Genomic DNA, 25,524 nt, shown 5'->3' on the forward strand with positions numbered 1-25,524 from the left:
AATTAAAAGGAAGAGCTGCATGAACTAGCTAGTTCCAACAGAAAGGAGAAATATGTTGTAACATTCTAAATATTCTATGCCCCAGTCCAGCAAACATTTATATGTAGTTATTAGTACATTATTTGTGCATTATGCATAAAAAAAGTTTTGTAGAAAAAATAATATCTGACAAAAAAAATAAAGGCAATAGGTAGGTATCATTTCAGACTGATTGGGTGAGGGCATAGTGAGCAGATAGCTACAGAGGACATGAGAGCTATGAATTGGTAAATATATTACTGCAGAGGCTTTCAAACTGGTGCATCATGGCAGGCTTTTACAAGTGCTATACATGCCTCCCTCAGGCCCCGTTCATATCACGGAATGCAGGCGCGTTCCGTTCAGAACACAACGCACAGGAACGCACGTCATGTGCGTCTGTGCGTTGCGTGGCTGATCCCATTCACTGAGGGCCCGTTTCCACTATCGCGAATCCGCATGCGTTGCCCGCATGCGGATTCGTACAGCCAGTACAAGTGGATGGGACTGTTTCCACTTGTGCGTTTTCCTGAACGTTTTTCTGTGCAGAAAAAAATCTGCATGGTAGGGCCCTCAGAATTCGCCTGCGTGTGGAATGCAGGCGAATCGCACGCAATGTATTTAATAGGGAAATCGCATGCGTTTTCCCCATGCGTTTTTTGCCGCGATTTCGCATAGGTACCCATGTTAATTCACACAGGCAGTGACATGGTTAAAATCGCATTACCCTAACCTATGCGAAATCGCAGCAAAAAACGCATGCGGAATCGCACCCGCATGCGATTTCGCCTGCGGTGATTCACCAGCGATTCCGCAACGCAATAGTGGAAACGGGCCCTGAAAGTGAATGGGACAGCCGCGCGTTTTGCTAGGAAACGCGTGCAGCATGCGTTCCCGGACCGCACAGGTCCGGAACGCATGCAGTGTGAACATCAGACAGTGCACTCTATGCACTGTCTGATGTCGTGCGTGTCGGCCTCCCGCACGCGTTCCCGAAACGCGGACGGGAACGCGTGCAATGTGAACGGGGCCTCACTGCTGAGCCTTACATGTGTAGACAGGCACTGAACTGTTTCATTCACATGTTCAGCTGTCCATGATCCTCCTTACTGCAGTATTTTCCCAGCTGACCGCAGTGACGTCATACAAGTACCACTACCCAGATGGCCATGTGACTGTTGGTGATATGATCAATAGGTCATGATCCAGAATACTGATCACAGGAAAAGGACTGCCATCAAGAGTGAAACAGGCGAGTATAAACATCCAGGGCTTTCCACTCTAAACTACATTACTTGCTACGTAACTATTATACTGACAGTATACATGATTTTTAAAAAGGGAACCCGAGGTGAGAGGGAAATGGTGGCTGACATGTTTATTTCCTTTTAAATAATGCACATTGCCTGGTTGTCCTGCTGATTATCTACCTCTAATACTTTAAGCCATAGACCCTGAACAAGCATATGCAGTTCAGATGTCTATGACAAATCTGACAACATTAGCTGCATGCTTGTTTCAGGTGTGTGATTTTGACCAGAAAGGTCAGCAGGACTGCCAGGCAACTTGTATTGTTTAAAAGGAAATAAATATAGCTTCCGAAGGTCTCACACCTCTGTTTCCTTTTAAAGTAGTTCCTAGCTTATTTGAAAAGGAGTAGCTTTGAAGATCTGTCTGGAGTTGCAACATAACCCTACCAGTGTCTGCTGTAAATATAGTTAGGCATTTCCACATCATTACCGTATAGTAGTCTGTAGTGTAGAATCATGTAGCCAAGTTCCAAGTAACTTTCTTTTCACAACAAACTGGTAATGCTGCATAAACTCACGTACCATACAGATAAAAAAAAATTATGGCTTTGTTGATTTGATTTCATCGTTGTCACAAAGCAGCCCTTTCAACTTTACTGCCTTGTTACCAAGGTGGCAATCATCAGGGAATTCTCATTTTCCATATGAAGTCAGCTGCACGTATTCGTGACAAGCTTCAATGGTTCAGCATCCCACAGAAATAAGCAGAGGCGGACATACAGAAGCAGGTACAAAAGGAGACTGCAGCTCAAGAGAAAATGTTGCCCAAAGCAACCAGTTACACCTCATTCAAACTACACTGGATGCATGAATGCTTTAGCCATTCTGTATGCTGTGATATATCTCTGTTGGAGCTTTATCATGCATTTTGCCACAGTGAAAATATATCTATTTATAAAAACTTAAAAGGACACCTGAAGTGAGAGGGATATACCATATTTACCTTATTTCCAAACCATGCCAGTTGCCTGGCTGTCCTACTGATCCCCTTCTAATACTTTTAGCCATAGAATGTACATCAGATGTTTCTGACTGAAGTCTTACTGGATTAGAATAATGCATCATTAAGCAATGCAAATTATGAAAAGCTATGACATTTTCTATATCTCTGCAGACAGCACACCATGGGCAGTTGGCCAAATTGGATGCCACAGCAAATAGTGTGCAAGCCCTAAGGATGATGAATAAAGAAGTGCCATTGTTTCCACAAATAAATTGCCACTTTATGAAGTAATATACAGGACCACGATGTAGCTCCACGAGGGCACAGCAATCAAAGAACTGATTAACAGGGACCACCATCTCACCATCCTTTTATGATTTGGTATTATGAAACTGGTGACCAGGTTTTGAAAAGAGCAAACTGTCTGCAGTGAAAGAAGAAGAAGAAGAAGAAGAAGTATGATGCTTAGAAATATACAGAATTTGGGTAAATTTGCTTAGATGATGCCCTTCTGTGCCACTATGAATAACTGTGTTGCTTTTTTAATAGAGGTCAGCACACAATATTTAGCAACATAGAGTGTTCTTCATTAACTCAACATCATTTCGAGAGTAATTAGCACAGCAGGGTTTTGGGAATTCTCTCAAATCCACCACTAAACTAGAAATACTAATGCAGCAAGGATATGCCATTTAGACTGTCTGCTGAATTGGCAGAAGACTTGCCCTTCTTAAAGTGGACTTTCAGCAATTAAGTTACAACAGGGTTTCCTAAACCTGTCCTCAAGTGCCAAAAGGACTTGGTTTGCAGGAAACGCCAGACAGGTGGGGTAATTAGATGTCTGTTAACCTCCCTGCCATTCTAATTATTTGCGGCGCACAGCCACGGGAGGGTTTCTTTTTTGCTATTTTTTTTAAGCATGTAGCTAGCCTAGCGCTAGCTACATGCTTCCCCCTCCCTGCGGCATCCGCCCAGCCCCTCCGATCGCCGCCGCATAATCCCAACAGGAAATCCCATTCTCCCGTCGCCATGGCGACGATCGGACTGACGTAATCGACGTCATTGAAGTCATGACGTCAGAGGGAATCCCGATCCACCCCATAGCGCAGCATGGCGTTGATTGGCCAGGCTGCGCAAGGGGTCTGCGGGGGGGACCCTCTTTCACGTCGGGTAGCGGCGGATCGGCGGCGAGTGGAACAAACACGCAGCTAGCAAAATGCTAGCTGCGTGTTTGGGGGGAAAAAAAATTATGCAAATCGGCCCAGTAGAGCCAGAGCAATCCTCAGCGGCGGCATAGCCCGAGCTCAGCTCGGGATTACCGCCAAGGAGGTTAAACAAGGTGTGTATGAGGATTTGCAGATATTATAGACTATGAATGCATTTTGCAGGAACGGATCTTTTGCAGGAACGGATCTTTTGCAGGAACGGATCTTTTGAATGTGTACAGCATCTTGCAAAGATGTTATCCGATGGGGAGTTCACCTGAATAGAATAGACTGTGTAGAGCAGCCTTTCTCAACCTCTCTACCCTGGAGGAACCCTGCAAATAGCTTTTGGAGCTCAAGGAACCCCTGCAAACAATTTTTTGATCTCGAGGAACCCCTGCATTGATTTTGCAGGGGCATGGGCTTTAAAAGTATGTGTGGCTGTTTATTTCACTACCCCCATTACACTGCCACTCATTATACTGTCTCCTGAGCCCCCAATTTAGTGCTTCTTGTTACACTACCACCTATTATAGTGTGCTCTATTATACTTCCCCATGATGAGGGAAAATGCCAAGGAACCCCTGCAGAGTACTCAAGGAACCCTGGGGTTCCAGGGAACTCTGGGTGAGAATGCCTGGTGTAGAGTATGCTCTCATACTACATGGAATGGGGTAAAATTGGTCTGTGATCTTGCCTTTTCCAAAGACTTTATCTCAAGTGTGTATGTAGCATCAGACTTCAGCTTACTGATATCTACTTTATATTTGGTTTTCCTCATAATTCTATAAAATTGCATTGCAATCCTTTACAGCATCCTGTGAATGTACAGCCCTTTACTTAGCCTTCAGAGAAACAGTAAATTCTTTCTACATAGCTCAGTAACCACACAAACACAAATAAAGCATGTAATAGAATAACACAACATGTAAGTGCAAATTTGGCTTATGTTATGACCAGGCCTGTACAACTAATCCTGTTATTACCATCTCAGGATCATCTAGGGCAAAGTTTAACAGGCTAGCATAGATCTGCAGGTATGAGGTAGTTTCTCCAAATCTAAGCATTACATATCTAGCATAACATAAGGAAGGCAGAAATGACCAAATCATAGGTTAATGAAATGATCTCATCATGAGTAAATGAGGCCACGCCACAGTAAAATACAAACACACACGTACAGTGAAAGACATGTGAGAACTACTAGGCTCACTTCTGCTGGCACTGTTTAGGTGTGTTATTATGTGCTTAGGGAATAAAGCAGATGTATTGATGCCAGAGGCTACTAGAATTCAAAGGCACAAAAGGTAATTAACTAATATGATGAAAAGACAGCCATGTGTTTAGAATCCACACCTGTTCCACACAAGTACATCAATGAAGAACACGCCTACTGAAGTACTATACTATGAGAATATATGGATATGGTAATCACCTGCTATCATTTCCAAACGAATACAAACATTGTACTTTCTAAATATTGTTTAATATCAACAAAATTACAAATACCCCTATTACAAAATGTTATTTATTGAACAGTTTACACATAGGATTTGCCATCTGCATACACCTGCCTGATCCCTGGTTGTTATGATTCCATAACTTTCCAAACCTGTGAGTCAGTAAACGCAAACAAGCTTGCCGATAGGAGCTGGTTAGCCACATAACCACAGGGTGAAACTGCAATCTTGCTGATCAACGAGCATCTCTTCAAATCAGCTTAACCATGGCCAGGATTAATAATTTAAGCTTGCTTAACTTTTTTTTTTTTTTTTTTTTTTTTTTTTTGGGCTCTTTCACAGTGCGATGTTAAAGTTGCACGTTACAACAACATGTAATGCACAATAACATACAGCAATGAAAAATCAATGGGCTGTTCACAGTGCAGACGTTGCGTTGGTGTGTAACGCTGCACGTTAAATGAAAGTGTTGCATGCTATGTGTTATACACGTTTTTAGCTGCCCTAGACTGTTTGCACATGCTCAGTAATGGTTTTTTTTTTAACGCATGCGCCATTTTCGTTTTATCACTGTGCGAAGAAACCTTAACGTCGCATCAAACACAATGCCTTCTGTGAACGAGGCCTAAGAGCATACAAAAACACAGTCATCCCATAGTGCTTCTAAAGGCCCGTACACATACTCGATCAAACCACCCGATTTTGGTTTGTTGGCCAACAATCAGGCGTTTGTATGCATGGCAAATGACTAGACAAGCGACTGATAACAGGTGGTTTGCCTGATCCAGCGGATGGATAAACTCACATGACTGTATTAAGGGCCCATTCACACTTAAAAGCGCAAAATGCAGGCGATTTTTGTGTGAGTGATTTTTCAGCAGAAAATCACTGAACACTGCAGCAATTTTTCCGCGATCGCGTTTAGCGCTTCTATAGCACTGAAATGCAATCGCTGGTAAATCGCCTGAAAATGGTGCAGGCAACGCATTTGACGTTTTTGGTTGATTTGCGTAAGAGTAAGAACAAGCCCATAGGGTTTAATTACACTAGCGCTTTCAAAAGCGCTAGTGTTTGAGCGTTTTGCCAAAAATCGCCGGCAAACGCTCAAGTGTGAATGGGCCCTTAGGCTTATATGATGCAGTTGGCCATGTGTGTACAGCGTCATTTGAACAACACACTTGTTTTGAATGTGGCCATGTCGTACAGTCCACCATTTCGCTTGTGCATGCCGTATGTAAATAAGTTGGTTGGTGCACGGAAAATACAAGTCATGTAAATGGTTTGTTGTGGTGTCAGTCATGTTGTGGTGTTGGTCGTGCACTTTGATGGACGTGTGTACGCACCTTAATAGATATTGGGCTCTATTCACAAAACTTCTCAAAATTATCACCTAATTGATAAAAATAACCTTTCAGCACATTTACAAGCAAAATAATCACTCAAAGTAAGTTGTTCTTAATTAACTTCATTTCAGGAAAACAGGTAAAAAAAGCTTTGTGAATCATGGCTATTTTCTGATAAAAATGGGGAAGCTTTCCCTGATCAATACAATCGTGTTGAAAATGAAAAACAAGGTTTTCTCCCGTTACATTGTAAGCCTGTAGCAGAGTCCTCCCTTCCCGAGTGTATTCTACATAATCATGTGAATTACTGGACATACCTAACCAGCCCTAAATCACATGATCACGTACCTTGTACCCAATTTGCCTTGAATAACTTTGTCCTATGTTGTATAACCTTGTTAGGATGCAACTCCACAGTTTGTTGTGCATTCAGCTTCTTGATGAAAGCTGCCATCACTATATTTATCAATGGAACTCTTCATCCTATGATATAGACAAGTATTTCCTTACAAAGAATAGGAAAGTATTGGCCCACAGTGGCATTCAATGCAATCCAGCTGAATTCCCAAGTAACCACTGCATCCTTCAACACCCATTGTGAGTATGGAATGCACAGTCCTGCTTCCAGTCAGCTGCCAAGCCTGTGCTGAATAAGATGCTTTTCCTAAAAGACCGCTGATTTGATTACCGCATTCATGTGCGTGACCATTGCTTTCTTTTTATTTAGAAAGAGAAAAAAAAAAAACGCACTCTTTCCTTGGATCATTTCAACCAATCTTTGTGTTTATTAAGTGTATTTAGTTAGGCAGTTAGCAATGCATGTTATTTCCAGGGTCTATACTAGACAATAATAGCCTGACACAAAAGGGACTTCTGCATTCACTCTCCATCAATGAATTCAGCCTCCTGCCGGATCTACGTGCTGGAGGATTTGTTATCTATTGGCAGGAAACAGGCAGCTACTTCTACCATTTCAGCTTGACAAATAAAAGTATACCTTCAGACAGCAGAATTCCTCTATTCCACCCATTTCCTGCCTGTACAAAGACACACCCAACCCCTTTACAAAGGTGGAAAATGTTGCCTTTGGGCATGTTTAATAGCTTATAAAACAATTAACCTGCTATTTATACTGCTACTTATATGCGTTTTGTCTGTCTGTGGGGCAGTGCTCTTATTTAGGACACTAATGAATCTAGAAAATAATGAAACCTCATAGGTTTGCTTTCACGTTATAAAAACATATTTCATGTCCCACTGCCAGGAGCTAAGAAGTTCCAAGACTGACAGTCAGGTCTCTGGTGTGCCGTTACCACAGACTGTCCAGAAATTTCCACCTCGTGTAAATTAGCTGCACACCTCGACTAAACCAATGACTGACAGGAAAAGGTTAACAAGACAGAAATAAAAGCCATTAAGGTCTGTGCATTATAGAATGATCAACAGACTATTATACACAAGGGTGATGCGGTACATTTGCCAATTCGGCCTTCAGACAATACCTGTGATGAAGGTTTGCTTCCCAAACTATTTGATTGATACCCACCAAACCACTATGGCTATCATTCATAAAGCATTTCCACAGGAACTCCAAGAGAAGAGACCCAGCACTGTCTTCAAGTGTATTATAAGCTCTTTTATTTATTTAAAGCATCAAAAAGACAAAAAGGGCAAGTCTGTGCGACGTTTCGAGAGGAGACTCCTCTCTTTCGCAAGCTGACAAGCCCTCTGAATACATGAAACACAATCGGCCTTAAATAGTCCTTGCTCCACTAGGGAGCCAATCAAAATGGTCTGGACGCCCTGTCATCAACCAATTAGGTTAAGTTCCTGGTTGTAGGCCCTCCCATCTGGTGGAGGACCTGATGAGGAACTACATCTATTTACACTCTCCAATCATTTTAAAATGTCCGCTTGCAGAAATGCTGAAAACAGCTGAATTTACTGAGCACATAGCAAAATGTCTATTCATAAAGGCTGTTTCCGCAACAAAAGTTGACATTCCCGAGCAGAGCGATAAATTACCGCCCAGTGCGGTGATTATGTTAACAAATGTTCCTAAATGTCAATTCATAAAGATTAGAGCAAGCGGTATAAGGACGGGGAATACCGCTTGGAAGTAGTGATAAGCATGCGGATTACATTTAAGTTAATGGACATACCTCCCAAGCAGCAGCGAGAGCAGCGCACAGAGGGACTCAGGCAGCTTCTCCTGTTACGCCAGCCTACCGACAGCCTAGTTTGGGAAATCACCGCACTGCTAGCGCAACTGTAAACATTTTTATGAATGAGCACACTGAAATCTAAACTACCGAATGCGGTGTTTTCCCGCACTGATTTTATTTACCGAACACCCCTTTCTGAATGATAGCCCATATCTACACTATGGACTGTGTCTATGATTAACTATTAGAATTCCCCCCCCCCCCGACTCTGTTCTCAATGTGTCCTGTGAGAAAGTCTCCAAGATGGGGGACACCAACAACCATAAAATTCAAAAAAAGCGATTCTTCCCCCCCCCCCCCCCCCCTTTCTCTTCAGCAATACTGATATCACGATGTACCCGAGGTGAGAGGGTGCCATATTTATTAAACAATACCAATTGTCTGACAGTCCTGATGACAGTCTTCTTGCATCAGTAGTGTCTAAAGGCTAGTACACACTAGCAATTTTGATTGGCCAACGATTGGTCAATTTTACCACCTCCATGTAGTATGAGGGCCAAGCAGATTTTCAATTCTATGCAGATTATATAGGTAAATGGTCATACTACATGGAGGTGGTAAAATTGACCAATGATTGGCCTATCAAAATTGCTAGTGTGTACTAGGCTTAAGTCACAACCCTGAAACAAGCATGTGGCTAATCCAGTCAGAGCATCTGACCTGGATGCTTGTTCAGGGTCTATGGCTAAAAGTACTAGAGATATATGATCAGAGGGACAGCCAGGCAATTTGCATTGTTTAAAAGGAAATAAATATGGCAACCTCTATATCACTCACACCTCAGGTTCCCTTCAAAGGGAACCTGAACTGAGTAAAATAATTTAAAATAAACACATATGGCCTCAATTCACTAAGCTTTATCAAACGTTTGATAATTTACCTCATGGGTAAAATCTAAATTTTGAATTCACTAAGGTGTTATATATTTATCGAATGTGTTATCGATGAGGCCTCTTGCACACTGCAAGAAATTCAGATTCAGATTCCGCTTTTTAATCAGTTTTTACCTCCGATTCAGATTCAGATTCAGATTTGCAGTGTGCAGGGAGCAAACTGCAAATCTGAATCTGAATCGGAAGTAAAAACAGATTAAAAAGCGGAATCTGAATCTGAATTGCTTGCAGTGTGCAAGAGGCCTAAAGCATTCAATAAATCTATAACACCTTAGTGAATTCAAAATTAGATTTTACCCATGAGTTAAATTATCAAACGTTTGATAAAGCTTAGTGAATTGAGGCCATAATGTAGCTGCAAGTGATTACATACTTACCTCACCATCAGTTCCGCTCAGGAAGCTCACCATTTTCTTCTTACAATGATCCCTTCCAGTTCTGACAAGATTGTCAGAACTGAAATATACCAGTTGCTATCAGTTATATATCAGCTGCTGTCAGTCACAACTGAATGTGCAAGGTAATGTCCATGTTTCCCAATGGCTCAAGTGGGCGATAACAGTTTAACAGTGTGCTGACCAGGAAACTGTTAAGGGGTAATGGCCATTTTCAAAATGGAGGACGGAGAATTTTATCGATCACAGTGGACAAACAGTATGAAGGAGAGGAGAAAGATTAATGAGCAGACTACATGGGGGGCAAGTATGACCTGTGCATGTTTATTTTGACTTTTTATTTAAAGTTCATGTTCTCTTTAAAAGGCAGCACGTAGAATTACAATCTGTGACCAGTAACTACACACAATGCTGCTAATGTGTAAACCTCAGTGCTGCTTTCATGTACCTTGTTCTCACATCAGTTCCTGCTTGCAGAGTGCACACGATAAAGGTAGGCCTCAATTTCCTGCCACAAAATATGCATTTGTTATAGCCTGAATCATAACATGGTAGGAGGTTTTGTGAGCCTGGAACTTTTTATTGTTATTGAATTGCATAGTATTTCCATTCTTGTGCATGGCATTTACCCAGGGACAAATACAAGAAGGAGTTGCAGTACATTAAGAAATGTCAGTGTGGGCAGCCATTGTGTGAATAAGCCCACTAAGTTTTCAGCAGTCACCCAATCTGTTTCTGGTTGAGCTGGGCAGCCATCTAATGTTGGTAAACATATCTATGGTACTGAGCGCACAGCCTGGCCAGGATGGAGAGGCAAATCAAATGCACTTCCTGTTGATTTTAATTAGCTTAATTTCAAGCTGGAGACTATTTGAATGACATGGAATTATTAGAATTCAATGACCACTTCTAGTGAACATGATGCTTAGCTGTATTGAGTGTGCTTGTTCATTGCTTGGGTGTCAGAGTCCTGTGGGCTGCTATATCATGTTCTGACATACTGCAGGCTTTGGGAAACTGTACAAGGCTCTGGAGGTCAACCCCCAAACATGTGAGCAAGGTTCATGACTCATTAGAATGACAAAATAGTCAATGGATCTGAGGTTTGAAAGTGGATTTGGCAGATAGGCTGTTTACTGCTCAATGTAGAATGATAGGTATGTGCAGCGACTGCAATACTTCATTCACTTCACTGGCCACACATGTACTATAAAAAGACTTGCACAGTAAGGACTTAAAGGAAAGCAATAATAGTGTTGGAAAACTAGGATAAAATAGGTCATACGTTCTGTATTTTAACAGGATTAAAATCGAGGAGGCACGTGGACAGGACAGAGTATGCACCATAGCTGCGACTAGACAGCAGCACTATGTAGGTGGGGCCAGCAAAACTGAGGGGATGACTATGGGGGCTGGAAGAAGCCCCACATATGGACAGGACATGCACCATAGCTGTGACTATACAGCAGCATGATGTAGGTGGGGCCAGCAAAACCGAGGGGACATGATTATTATGGGGGCTGGAAGAAGCCCAAGGTATGGACAGGACAGAGCATGCACCATAGCTGTGACTAGACAGCATCATGATGTAGGTGGGACCAGCGTAACTGAGGGGCCATGAGGAGTATGGTGGCCGGAAGAAGCACCAGATATGGACAGGACAGAGCAGGCACCATAGCTGCGACTAGACAGCAGCACAACGGAGGGGAGGCCACAGAAACTGAGGGGCCATGGTGACTATGGGGGCTGGAAGAAGCTCCAGATATGGACAGATTTGTTTTTCATTTCAGGTGTGTTTTAAGGCTTTAATATGAAAGCTGACCTGGACAAGAAATGGGGGACAGCAATAAAAACTAGTTGGGAATTTCAACTCTGCCACGTTACAAAGAAATAGTTTATTTGTTGCTGTCTGTTATTCTTCATTTACCCTGGGAATTTCCAAAAGATAAATCTGAAGTATCAATGCTGAGAAACTACTAAGCTTCTGATATATGACTACCTCTGCTGAAATTCTAACACCCACACATTCAGGCCGATTTACAAAAAGTGAATTATAGGACATTTTCACATTTTAAAATGTAAGTGGTGCATTCAAGTCATTTAGAAATCAGTGTAGATGGTCTTCAACGATGAGCACATACATTTCTGTCACCTAAAATGATCTTGTGTGATTGATCCAAGTGATAGTTTTCCTACAAAGCAAGAGCTCAGAAACTACTAATTGAGTGCTCAATAGGCGCCCCACTAACAAGACCCTTCCAGGAACCTCACAAGCAATTGACTTAAGATCCAAAAGGCAGAGGAGGGAGGGATGAGTCTACAGACTGTCACCACAAATCTAGCACAAATAGTTTTGAGCCCAAGTTTACTGGCTGTACATAAATTAATTCACTTTTCATCATTCACTTAGCACACCTAGTTGTAAAACGTTTTCATTTCAGTGGACAGACCATGCCGAAGGGTCTGACCTGTAGGGGCACACTTCTGCTTTCTTCATCATGTATCCATAGCACAACTCTTCTGGGTTTCTACGGTAATTTGCAAGTTCAGCACTACTTTTATGAATTTTTTTTTTTCCTGCATAGCCTTTTATATATCCCATCGGGCTGTTTCCACACAGAAAGAGTAGGCGAGAGAGATTTTATAGCGACTATTCGCTGGCAATTTTAAAGCGATTGTCACAGCGGTATTGCTTTTCTATACTCGTCACAAAATCACAATTGCTCCAAAAATGCTACAAGTAGCACTTTTGCGATTTTTAGAAAAGGGGAGCCTGTCTTATGTGAAAAAGCCCATAGGATTTCATTGTCCAAGCGCTTCTCAAAACACTGGAAAGCGCTGGCGATCAGAAACGCTCTATGAAAGTGCTCTTTGTGTAAAACATCCCTTCTTTGACTGCTTTACATATTAGTTTACATTACTCACCACGTCAAAAAGTTGCTTGAGAAGTCATGTGAAATGCTGTGACTAGAGATGGCCCAAACATAAAATTTTAGGTTCGGAAACAGCGACTATCCGCAAATGTTTGTCAACAGGGTGAACCACCATAGACTTCAATGGGCAGGCAAATCTTAAAACCTACAAAGACTGTTTCTGGCCACAAAAGTGATGGAAAAGTTGTTTCAAGGGGTCTAACACCTGGACTGTGGCATGCCGGAGGGGGATCCATGCCAAAAGTCCCACCAAAAATTAGTTGCCGCAGTCGTGTTTTAATCGCTAAAGGCCAGAAATCACATTACATTCCTACAAATAATGCACTGGAGTGGTACTCTGTACCTGCCACTTAATGTGGCAACAAATAGTGTGCACAGCTATGGGTGTCAGCGGGCTGTGGCGTGTCTCACACACACACACACACACAAAACACAGAAGACCCATGTACTAGCCCTGAAAAAGGGCCATTTGGGGTGCTTTCAGCAAGTAGTCAGTGAGGAACAAGAACACAGACCTAGCCATTGCTTTCCCTATCTGTAGCAAGTCTGACCCTGCTCTCACTATCACTGCAGCCAGAGAATGAATCCAATATGGCCACCCACAACGGCTTTTTAATAGGGGGGTGGGGGGTCCAGGAGGGGGTGTTAGCTGATTGGCTGACATGTGTCTGCTGACTGTAAGATAAGGTGTCAAAGTTTAGCTCAATGATGATGTATAGGGGGCGGTGGAAATCACCAAATGTTCGCCGGCAGAAAAAAAAATAAAAATCAAATTTCGATGAACATTCCTCTTAGCTTATGAGTATGAACTACTGTGACTTCCCAGAAACCAAGCAATGTTAAAGAGAATCTGTACTCTAAAATTCTTACAATAAAAAAAAAAATACCATTCTATTCATCATGTTCTCCTGGGCCCCTCTGTGCTGTTTCTGCCACTCCCTGCTGCGATCCTGGCTTGTAATTGCCAGTTTTAGGCAGTGTTTACAAACAAAAGACATGGCTGCTAACCATCTTATAATAGGCTGAGAGGAGCTCAGTCTGTGACTCACACAGAGCCTGCAGTGGGTGTTGAGAGGGTGTGTATAGCTTCTATCCTATCACAAGCAGAGCAGCACATTCCTGCCTGAGTGCCTTAGCCCGACAAAGCCGCCAGAGGAAAGAAGATTAGATTATATAAAAGAGATAATACAGCCACTGTGTAACTAGGAGAGGCTGGAGTAAGACAGACCACATTAGAACAGGTATAGGAACTTATAGGATAGAAGAAATAAGGCTGAACATTTTGCTACAAAGTCAATTTAAAATACAGTACAAGCAAACGCATCAGGGCTGTGATAAGATGACACATATTGCAGTCACATTTATTATCATTTGAACTAAACTAGTTTGAGAAATAAGCATACTTATAAATATGGGCTGGTGCACACCGAGCGGCTTTTTGGGCGTTTTCAGATCCGCTTGCGGCTGCGGATCTGCTTGGTCAATGTATCTCAATGGGGTGGTGCACACCAGAGCGGCAGGCGTTTTGCAGAAACGAAAAATGCCTGGGTGAGGCATTTTTTGGATTTCGGATGCGTTTCTGCCTCAATGTTAAGTATAGGAAAAACGCAAACCGCTCTGAAAAACGGCACTTCAGAGCGGTTTGCCAGGCGTTTTTGTTACAGAAGCTGTTCAGTAACAGCTTTACTGTAACAATATATGAAATCTACTATACTGAAAACCGCAGCAGCAATCCGCAAAACGCTAGCAAAACGCCTCATAAAAATAAAAAAAAGCGTTTAAAAATCTGCTAGCATTTTGTGGATCTGCTAGCGGGTTTTGGTGTGCACCAGCCCTATAAATGTAAATAATCCACACCGATTTCCCTCAAACTGCATACGAGAGAAAATTGCCACCAGGAGACTTGGGCTCAGGGTACAGCCGATATATGGCTTTTCCTGATGCTGCACAAGTCCCGGCGGCGTTAATTACTATTCCCCCCCTCCAGGTCCACGTGGATGGTGGGGAATGATGTAATTCGGCTCCCATTCTGGCCGAATTACAGTGTTTTAAAGGATACCCGAACTGACATGTGACATGATGAGATAGACGTGTATGTACAGTGCCTAGCATGCCGTGTTCCTTTTTTTCTTTCTCTGCCTGAAAGAGTTAAATATCAGGTTTGTAATTGGCTGACTCAGTCCTGACTCAGGAAGTGACTACAGTGTGACCCTTACTGATAAGAAATTCCAACTATAAAAACCCTTTCCTAGCAGAAAATGGCTTCTGAGAGCAAGAAAGAGGTAAAAAGGGGGAATTTCTTATCAGTGAGGGTCACACTATAGTAATTTCCTGTCTGAGTCAGGACTGAGTCAGCCACTTTCATACCTGATATTTAACTCTTCAGGCAGAGAAAGAAAAAAGGAACAAAGCATAGTTATTTGTGTGCTAGGCACTGTACATACACATGTCTATCTCATCTTGTCACATGTCAGTTCGGGTAGACTTTAAAAGTAACTTCAGCTCTGTCTTCTGACGGCGCCAAAGTTACTCACTGTGCACCGCTATAGCCGTAATTCCTATTACGGTCTATGGTGGCGCCGGCTGCGCCCAAATCTTCAGTGCTGGATTCGCCTCAAACCACTATTACTTTCTTAGCTAGATTCTGGTACCAATTCCCACAGGAACCTGCAGCTTAGTGCCTAAAGGTGGGTACACACATCAGATAAAAAAAATAAAAAAAAAAAGTCTTTGGAAAATGAAAGATCACAGACCAATTGTACCCCCTTCCATGTAGTATGAGAGCCATACTCTACACAGTCTATTCTATGGAGCTGAACTCCCCATGATATAAAAATCTTTGCAAGATGCTGCACACAAAGATGCTGTACACATTCAAAAGATCAGTATCTTCAAAAGATTCATTCCTGCAAAATGCATTCATAGTCTATGAGATCTGCAGATCCTCATACACACCTTGTTCAACAGACATTCATCTGCAGATCAGATCCACTAGGATGGATCTTCAGATCTGCAGATGAATGTCTGTTAAACAAGGTGTATATGAGATCTGCAGATATCATAGACTATGAATGAATTTTGCAGGAACGGATCTTTTGCAGATACTGATCTTTTGTATTTGTACAACATCTTTGTGTGCAGCATCTTGCAAAGATTTTTATCTGATGTGGAGTTCAGCTCAATAGAATAGACTGTGTAGAATATGGCTCTCATACTACATGGAAGGGGGTAAAATTGGTCTGATATTTCATTTTCCAAAGACTTATCTGATGTGTGTACCCACCTTTAGGCTCTGTTCCCACCTGTGGCCAGAGGGAGGAGACAGTGTAATGTATGCTCCAATGGGCCGCTGTGATCCGTCTGAGATCATCATGGACTGCACAGAAGTGCAATTCGCTTACTGCAACAGATCCCGTGGATCGGTCACAGCGTGACAAGTGTGAACGGCTCCTGAATATAAAATAGGAGCTGTTCACCACTTAGCGGTGAGTGGAGAATGGAACAAAAAAAGTCTGTTCTCTACTCTAGTGGGAACACAGCCTTGTAGTAACCAAAGTAGTGTTTGTTTACATAATACTTATCTTTTCTCTAGCCTCTCTATGGTTTAGTAGTGTAGATGGTACATGGCCTGTCCATAGAAATGAATGGAAAAGCTGTCTACTGGCTATAAGGCAGTGTCACCTAGCAGTTGGAAGAAGCCATAGCAAGGCAAGTAAACTAGCCTCTGTGCCCAGTGCTCTAGATTTTTGATTTATAATAACAGTTCAAATTCCAATTCTTCATAACCTTGGCAACAATACTCTGCAAAATCTAGGGAATTCTGGCCATAGGATGGTTCAGAAACTCCAGCCTGTCTGCATTATTTTTGGCTGCACAAAACAGGAGTCTTTTGCACTTATTTTCAACGCCTGAAACAATCCATAGACTGGCGGCAATCTTTGATACCCCTTTTGAGGACTGTAAACATTTACGAAAATGTAAATTTTGCTTCAGGCTTCTATAACTAAACAAGAATGACTGTCTGAGATTCAAGGACTTGTGCAAATACTACTGCTGGTCCTGCATCATCAGCTATTCCAAATGACGAAGCCCTGTACAGATCATTGGCATCTATTCTAAAGTACAATTCTAAGCCTTGCCTAGGCGGACATTTCTATAAAATTCCCAACCAAAAGTGGTAGTCTGGGCAACAGGCCATTCTGGTTACTGATGACTTTGACCTTGCTGAACTGAAGAAGAAAGAAGGGTGAAATCACTGTGTTAGAACGAAGTTGGTCTCACATCAATTTAAAGTGTTTGGCTAAGTTCACAGTGGGACGTCAACGGCCCAATGCAAAATTATAACAACGCAAAAGTTGTAACATACGTTAACGGTGCATACAGTAGGTACAGTGAAACATACAAGCAATGACAAATATGTTTCCCTGTATCTGTTAAGGTGTGCGTTTAGAGGTAACACATTGTAGTAGTGCATTACCATAACAACATTTACACCGCAACGCTAACGCAGCACTGTGAACGTCTCATAGACATAACATTGCAGTGCGGTAGCAGGCAGCGATAACGCTCAACCACACCGTCCCACTTAGAATCTAACCTCTGTGATGATTTTAGTTGCATTTCCCTTATACCAACAGGCTGTTGATGTGCGTTTTCTGCTCTATGGACAGGGGAGGGGGGAGGACAAGCAAAGGCAAGCTGCCAGTGATGGCTTTCCTGCATGTCTAATCGCCAGTGGGATGTCAGTGATGAGGAAGAAAGCTCTATTTCTGAATCCTTTGGATTTTAAATTGTAACAGCAAACAAAATGTAAATCTGTGGCAAAGTACCAGCTCTAAAATAGCTCAAACAAAAGTAACAGTGCTGATTAGCAAAATGTTCATTCTTGGCAATCTTTCTACAAATTGTGAGGAGGTAGAAGGCCCTAAAGGTAGATAAATGAGGTTGATGGCTGCCTCAAGGTCTTCTGAATAAAGCCTCAGCAATAATAAGTAGTGGACTTTTTTGCATGGTCTTGTTCAAGCTTTTCTTTTCATTCCACTGGAGATTACAGGACAAGAGCCAATCACAATGGGCTGCTTCTGGACATACAGTAGACAACTGTCATGTAGATAAGACTGGGGGATGCACACTGGCTGAGACAGGAATTCCTCACCTCTTCAGCCTGCTGCTACTTGTGATGCAGATGACCTCTCAGAGTTCATAGGTCCCCAATAGCAGTGGCATTTGCCAACCTCTGTCAATCTAATCTTCTGGCTTAAATGGCATAGTCTGTACAAACTGTAATACATTTCACTTATACAGTTCAGCTCATTTTAATATTATAAGTGCAGATTAATTTTAGTGCAAAGGAAACTGAAGTACAAGTAAAGCAGCTGGCCAAAGCGACCAATCAAAATCCTTGATGCTACGAACACACTAGGCAGAAGCTCTAGCGTTTTTGATGCTAATGAAAGTTTATGAGCCACATGTAAAAACGTATGAAAAAGCACAACTTTCTGCAGACGACATTCCATGATCAGGATAGGCAGTTTTTGCCACCATAGACTTGCGATATCGGTTGTAATGTCGATTGTGGGACAATCAGTGCCTCGGTTAAATAGTTTATGGTTAGCTTAAGGTGCTCCTTTTAAATCAATGCAAATTCCAGCATACTAAACACACATTGTCATACAAAACTTCCAACTGAGCACAATTCTGTCACCATCACTGTGGCTCTTGCCAACCACAGGCCAGTTCCAGTGCTCTAATTTTGATCCATGAACCTTATGCACTAAAATGGGGCAACTGTCCACCAGAATTCACAATACAATAGTTTGCCGATTGATCACCCCTTATCTAAAAGGAGACCATTAACGATACAATTTTTAGTGAACAATCGGCCATATGATTGGTCAGATGGTGTACTGTAGATGGTGCCAAACTGCCAATCAATTGATTTATCAATCCAGTGTGTAGAAGGATTTTATCTAAAATAATTCGATTTTTTTTTTTAAATCTCACTTCTGGGCCCCTCGATGATTTCCAATCAATTCCTTCCAATCATGATTATTGGATTGGAAGGTCAATTGTTCGCTGAATAGGCACCTTAGCAACCCTGAGCGATTTCTACAGAATTTTTACAGCAACTTTATTTTCATAAACAAACAACAAAACAAAACACTGCAACTAGAATCTTCCAATATAAGTTTCCAGTCCAGCGCAAACGTTGACACAATCCCAAGTGATGAAGTCTTTCTGGTAGCAGAGTCCCCCCTCTGCTCTGGAACTGTGATGATGGGCTCCCGCAGAGTGTCAGCAGCAGCCTCACACCGAGGGGTTAACCTCTGCCATAGAGCCTCATTAGAAAGTCAGACTGCGATCCCTCTATGCAAAGAGCTGCATTCCAGTCTATAATGAGAGCGTGGAGCCTGCAGAGACTGCCCCGTCTCAGGATTACTGGAGGCTCTTCATTGTAGTCTGAACTAATAAATGCCAGCTATTACACAACGTCGCGCTCACTAGAAGTCCCTGGAAACTCTCCAGCCTCAAGTACATCAGAGCACAAACTTGCACTTTATACAAACTTGTAACAACAGCCAGCAAGCTACAGACACAGGTAAGCTTACAATGTATCTAGTTTGCCCGTCTGAAGAAAATCACCCTTTGCTATTATACCGGACAACAGCAAGAAAACTGAAGTGCGAGTTTCCTCACCTTGTACTTCATTTCTGTAAAGTCCCGTTACGAAGCATGCATTGGAATGGTCTTCCGATCAACCGTGGCAAGCAATAGGCGAGGAGGCCAGCAACCACTACTTCAAAGTTCTGCTGCAATCTGAGAGCTGTACAGCTAGCTAACTGTGATCTCTGTTTGGGTTGCACTCTGTACAGTGTAAAAGGTATTTGCATACTTTCCTGTGATTGGTCATGAGGGGGAGGGCTTACTGGCAGAGAGCTCTCCCATTCCTTCCTGTGTACACAATACTTTCAGACATGATGAGCTTTCAAGCATATGCTAAAAAAATTTCTATATCGGGGCATAGTCCTATTTAACAGAAATGTAACTAAAAAAAAAAGTTTACATAGCTATGTACTGACCAAATGGTTCTGTGTGGAGTGTTTTCACAAAACAGTCTGTGTCAGAGGAGTCTGGCAGTGATGTAGTAGCTACTGAGCAAATGGGCCCAGTTGCAAATTTGACACTGGGACCCCCAGCACTATTTTCAATGTATAATCAAACAATATTTATCTGTAACCCATTGCCTTGCGACTGTGTACATCTCTTGTAAAGTCACAGAAGATACTGGTGCTATATAAATCCAAAATAATAATAATGATGTAATATAGACACCAGTTTTCTAAGGACATAAGGCACATCTAAAATTGCAATCGCTGAGGCCAGTGCCTTGCGATTTTGTGAGTGGTTTTTTTTTTTTAACGATTTTTTGTGAAACGCTTTTCTAAGTGCTTTTGCAGAATGATTTGTTTGTTCACTTCCTGACTCAAGTGAACTCTTTGACCCGGAAAATAATAAATACAATGCATTTATTCTTAAAAGCGCTTGGGAAATCGCTATAAAGACGCTTGTTCAAGTGTTTTGCGATTTCCCCATACCTTCCATTGAGGCAAATCGGCCCAAAAAATGGTAGCACTTTGTTGAGCAGATCGGAATTGAACCGCTCAGATGTGGACACTCTTATAGGGAATCATTGCACAAGTGCTTTTAGGGCGATTTTGAAAATCGCCAGCACTCAAAAAAGGCAAAAATGCCCTTACTGTGAACAAGCCTTTACTGTGTGAGAAGGCAAAGTATACTGAGCGTTGGCTTTTGAGGAGGGCTTTTCGGTCTCTTTTAGTCCCCCTACCTTACTTGTAGTTTTGGGTCACCCCGAGCTGCTTGGGTATTCTGTGTGAGAGAGGTGTAAGCAGAGAGGAAGAAATACATACAAGGTCTGGGATCCACTAAATGTGGCAATCGCAAAGCGCTGGCAATTTGTTAAATCGTGGAAGTGATCACAGGATTGCACCCAAAATGCTGCTAGCGGGACCACCCCCCCTAGGGATCGCCAGCGATTGGCAAGAGCTGCAAAAGCACTCCTAGTGAGTCCCAGCTCTAAGGCCAGAAACCCACTAGGAGCGATTTTTTAAAAAGCTCTTGCTAATGCAATGCTATGGGGGATTTTTTTATAAAATCACATCACTCAAGTGGGATCACACCCATAGCATTACATTAGCAAGAGTTTTCAAATCGCAAAACGCTCAGAAAATCGCTCCTAGTGAGTGTTGATGTGGGATTATGCACATTTTGTAAGCAAAACTATGCTGCGTGAAAATGAACCAAGTGAAAACCACCTTGATAGGTTTCAATTGGTACATTTCAAGTTGCATGAGACCTGGAACCCACTAGAGCGCTTTTTTGAGCATTTAGGGAGCGCTTTAAATCACTAGCGATTTCCCTATGATCTGCCAATGTAAATAAATGTAACAAATTCCACAGTAGTGATTGCGATTAGCAAAATCACAATCGCAGGGCATGCAGCATTTTGGGAGCGTTTGCGCTTCAATGTAAAGTATTGAAGCGCTGGTAAATCGCTCATGAATCGCTACACATAGCGATTTGTGTGCGCTTCTAAATTACTGCAAACTGTGACAAAAATTAAAATAATTAGAAAGGACCAATCAGAATTAAAATCGCTATTCGCAAATCGCTATCACAATCGCTGGTATAAAACTTACACTTTTTTCCACTACCAAAATTGCTGGGAAACACTCATGAAATCTCTTACAAATCGCTAATTAAAGATTTGCGATTTGTAGTCCAGTTGGCTGCTGGTGTAATGGTTAAGGGCGCTGCCTCTCACAGGAATCTCGGCTCTGCCTGTTCAGTAAGCCAGCACTAATTCAGTAGGAGACCTTTGGCAAGTCTCCCTTACACTGCTACTGCCAATAGAGCGCGCCCTAGTGGCTGCTGCTCTGCTCTGGCGCTTTGAGTCCGCAAGGAGAAAAGCGCAATATAAATGTTATTTGTCTTGTCTTGTCTTGTCTTGTCTAGTGGGTTCCAGGCCTAAATCTGCTTAGTCCTTAGGCTAGGTGAGCGTTGTGTTCCCTGTAACAGCAGGAGTGCAATGAGAGAGTGGTACCGCATGTTATCCGTACATTGCGTTACATACAGTGAAACACACAGTCAATAAAAAGTATGCTTCACTGCACCTGTTAACATGTGCGCTTTGTGGTAACGCACTGGATTGACGCATGCCGTACCAGGAAGAAACCCACGCAGACATGGGAAGAACATAAAACTCTGTGCAGATAGTGCCTTGGATGGGATTCAAACCAGGGACCCAGCGCTGCAAGCTGAGAGTGCTAACCACTACGCCAACATACTGCCAAGCCATGGGTGTTAATACAATTCTTAGCGATGAGTGTTGTGGCCCCAATAGCAAGTGTAAGGACACTTGTGCCAAGTCAAGTACACAGCACGACAGAAGACAGATTGTTTTGCATATCCATATTCCCTCTAATGGCTGTATCAGGTTTTTGTGAGGCTGTAACCCAAAACAAGTACACAGCCATTAAGGTCAAAAGTCCTAACCTACAAGTTTGTTCTGTGTCACTAACTCACTGAGTATTGATAAAATGAACATGGCAGCTGGGGAACAAGGAACTTATTAAAAGTCAGAATCATTGCTTCCATATAATGAATCATGACAGGTTCACTTCAAGCAGAGGGCAAAGGAATGTCTGCCAATTTCCCCTTGTAAACATCCTAATCACTGATTCTGTTCCTGGGGACCCTGTTTTTAGAACATCAAAGTGTCGCAGCTGTCAGTCCTCAAGCAGCAACATGTCATTAGAGTGGAGAAATCATCTTGACTTAAGGACTAGAAATCTAGAGTAATGAACAGTCAGGTGACAAATATTATTTGTCATTTTATGTGGAACGATATTGACTAGTAAGCAATGAGATAATGATATAACTAAAACTAACAATTTCAGTATGCATACGTAAACATTTCAGTGGATTGAAATGTTATAGTACTGTATTGGTGGTTGGGAGTAGTTAAATAACATTAAAATCACTTTGGAAAAAAAAATATTGTTTATGCTCTATGCCCAAATCTAGAGTTGTTTGAAAATAATCATTAATCCATGTTTCACCATGTATAGCACATGACTCAACTTGCTCATATATTCAACTTACAAACAATCTCCCTGAACGGAGCCTGTGTGTAAGTAGGAACCATCTGTATTGTACTGATTTTATTTTAATATTCTCCTGACTCTTCCTGAATATTTCCCTATGTCAGCTGAACTCCTATCTTTCAAAGTTCAAGAATGCGAATCTTTACAACTTTTTCCAGAACATAAAACCTAATGACCTTTATAAGCGTAAGGACATTTGCATACTTATAGACCTGGTGTTATTTGTGTATTACAAATGCAGACCCTGAAGCTACTTGGAGGCAGAGAGAGATTATTAAACAACAGACACACATCCACCCCAAAACCATAATACACACTGAAGGAATTAAGCTGCACTTACTTCATTCACTTTCCACAATGGCAGGCACTTCTGTCATCAATGCAGAGATGTCTGCATGATAATTCCACATTCCTACAAGCCGCACAATACTTGGAGCTGCTGCACACTAGTTAAAGTAGCAATACACAAGATGTATGTCTCTCTTCTGCATTGCAAATGACAGGCGTCTCTGCAACTCCACCCTATTAAATGAGGTTTACAAAAAATGTGCCTGCAGGGGAGATGAACTTCAAGCTGTCATTCACTTCTGTAGACTTTAATTAGGCAGCTCAGACTGGGTGAAGTTGTTACTAGGTCAGTACTGGAAGTGAGTCTAGTTCTCCTGTTGCATCTGACGGTGTTTTGTAGTACAAATTTATCTAGCACTTTTAAACCTGTAAGGGCTGGCTCAGACTGAGGTCTCAACCAGCCGCCCGTGGCAGCCCGGCGTCTCCTTCCAAATGCTTTTCTGCAAGCTTGCAAAAAAACCATTTGTTGGCTTTCGGCGGCGCTTCCCGGCTTGCAGCGTTTTTCATCCCTTCAGGGAGACACGTAAGTGTGGCGGTAAATGATCCTGAAAGCTACAAGTGGCTTCCAGGATCGGATAAGTGCTGGGCAGACGATAGCAAAAGGAATTTTACGCAAATGACGGTAGACATGGTTAAGTGATTGTGGCGATGGCTGGACAGCCTTTATCAACGAGCGCCGTGGTCTTTGTTTACTGCCGCGAAACCGCCCATGTGAACCAGTCCTAAATCTCCTGCTTTTCATTTGTCTGATGTCAGCTGTAGTCAGGCTGTAGAAAGGAAGACATTTTCCCAAGAATGAAGGGCAGAGCACTATTAGCATATCTGTAATCAGTGCACTGTGTCAGGGTGTTTAAAGTGTACCGAGGCAGAGTCATATAAAAAAATATTTGATTTCCCTTAGAAGAGGGAAGCCTCTGGATCCTGTAGAGCCTTCCCACGTCCTCTTGGACCCCACCCTTGACAGGGACCTCCAGCCTAGAGCTTGCAAGATATGCTCGGCCGTACTACACCTGCATGAGTACAGATGCACTTGTGCAGTAAGTCACTCGTTCATGAGCTCGTTCACAAGCGTCTCTGTGCTACTACACAAGCATGGTCGTGCTCGTGTGCATGTAGCATGGCCACACGTGTGCACAAAGAGAAGCGCACATGCAAACTTCCAAAGGAGGAACAGTCTCCTCTACCTTGTGTAGCATTCTCCCTAGGCCTTGGCTTATGTTGTAGAAATCTGGCTTTACGTTTTCGTCCAAACACTGCAAAGCCTGATATCAGTGAATCAGTCTGTTCTATGCTGCATAGAAGATTGGGCTATAGATTACGCTTTAATTGTCATGAAAGTCTTTTTTAAGGAGAATAGAGAAAAGAAGCATCTGCCAAAAGGAAACAATTTGTGAAACAATTACTTCTAAAAGAGCCTGCTTGTCTTTGGCTTTGCTAGAACTCTGTCAGACAGTGAGCTAAATCATGAGGTATGGCTGGTCTGCTGCTAATGTCTGGTTTGCCTGGACTCCTCAAGTCTACTTGGCACGCTCAGCCTCACTGTAGAGGAAAAAGCAAAGCAGTCAGATGGAATCCAAGCTATGCGTGGGCCAGAAAGGAGGAATGCAGGCACAACGAAAACAATCACATGGAAGAAAGGTTCTGATTCAGTGCCTGTTGTGTATTAAAATGTCTCTGATAAAGGCATTTCCCACTTCACAATGCACTTGTGTGACCTGTACACCTAATATCCTGTGTATTGTGATCCCCAATCAGTTTATACTCAGAATCTAATAAAGACAACTTCAGCCTATTCTGTTACTTGGTAGCTGTTTGAGAGTTAGCTTTTGTTATCATCAGTCTGCTGAAGCTTTTCCGCCAGTTTAATATACAGTATATGAGCAGCATTTGGTTCCTGGGTTACAACTGAAGCATTATGACACTAATCTGAAAATGTACATCACACTGAAAACTTCATTTATAAACAACCAAAGTTATCACTGCAAATTGTAATGTGCAGCAAAACATACGTTCCATTTGTGTATGTGTCACATTTACGGTACCAGCCTCGGGTTGGGCTTGGTGTCATCAATAATGATGAGTTAGAACTGAGCTAACCTGTGGGGCCAGCACAAGCCAAGGATGGAAAAATTCAAACATGGTAGTTGACAAGATACAATTGGAACTGCTGGAAGCAGGCTCAGAGGTGAGTGCATGTCCATGCAGAAAAAGTCTCTGGCAGGATCAGGACTGGTAGGGTACATGGAAGTGTGGACAGGTTCTCAGAT

General features: G+C 42.3%; 1 protein-coding gene across 5 annotated transcripts in view; it reads right to left on the minus strand.

The window, feature by feature from the left end:
• NEDD9 (neural precursor cell expressed, developmentally down-regulated 9) overlaps positions 1-25,524 on the minus strand; it is a 313,393-nt gene that overhangs the window by 38,689 nt on the left and 249,180 nt on the right. Inside the window, exon 1 of one of the 5 annotated variants that reach the window (XM_068236901.1) lies at positions 23,250-23,358. The exons of 3 other annotated variants lie outside the window; for them this stretch is intronic. Coding sequence is in view for 1 of the 2 variants with exons in the window: in XM_068236896.1 (XP_068092997.1) it covers positions 19,422-19,433 (12 nt within the window). In the remaining variant the exon portion in view is untranslated. Of the gene's footprint in view, positions 1-19,421; positions 19,562-23,249; positions 23,359-25,524 lie in introns of those variants that run through there. One more of the 5 variants, XM_068236896.1, reaches the window with a different exon arrangement.

This window comes from Hyperolius riggenbachi, chromosome 5 (genome assembly GCF_040937935.1).
Source record: "Hyperolius riggenbachi isolate aHypRig1 chromosome 5, aHypRig1.pri, whole genome shotgun sequence".
Taxonomy (NCBI): Eukaryota; Metazoa; Chordata; class Amphibia; order Anura; family Hyperoliidae; genus Hyperolius; species Hyperolius riggenbachi.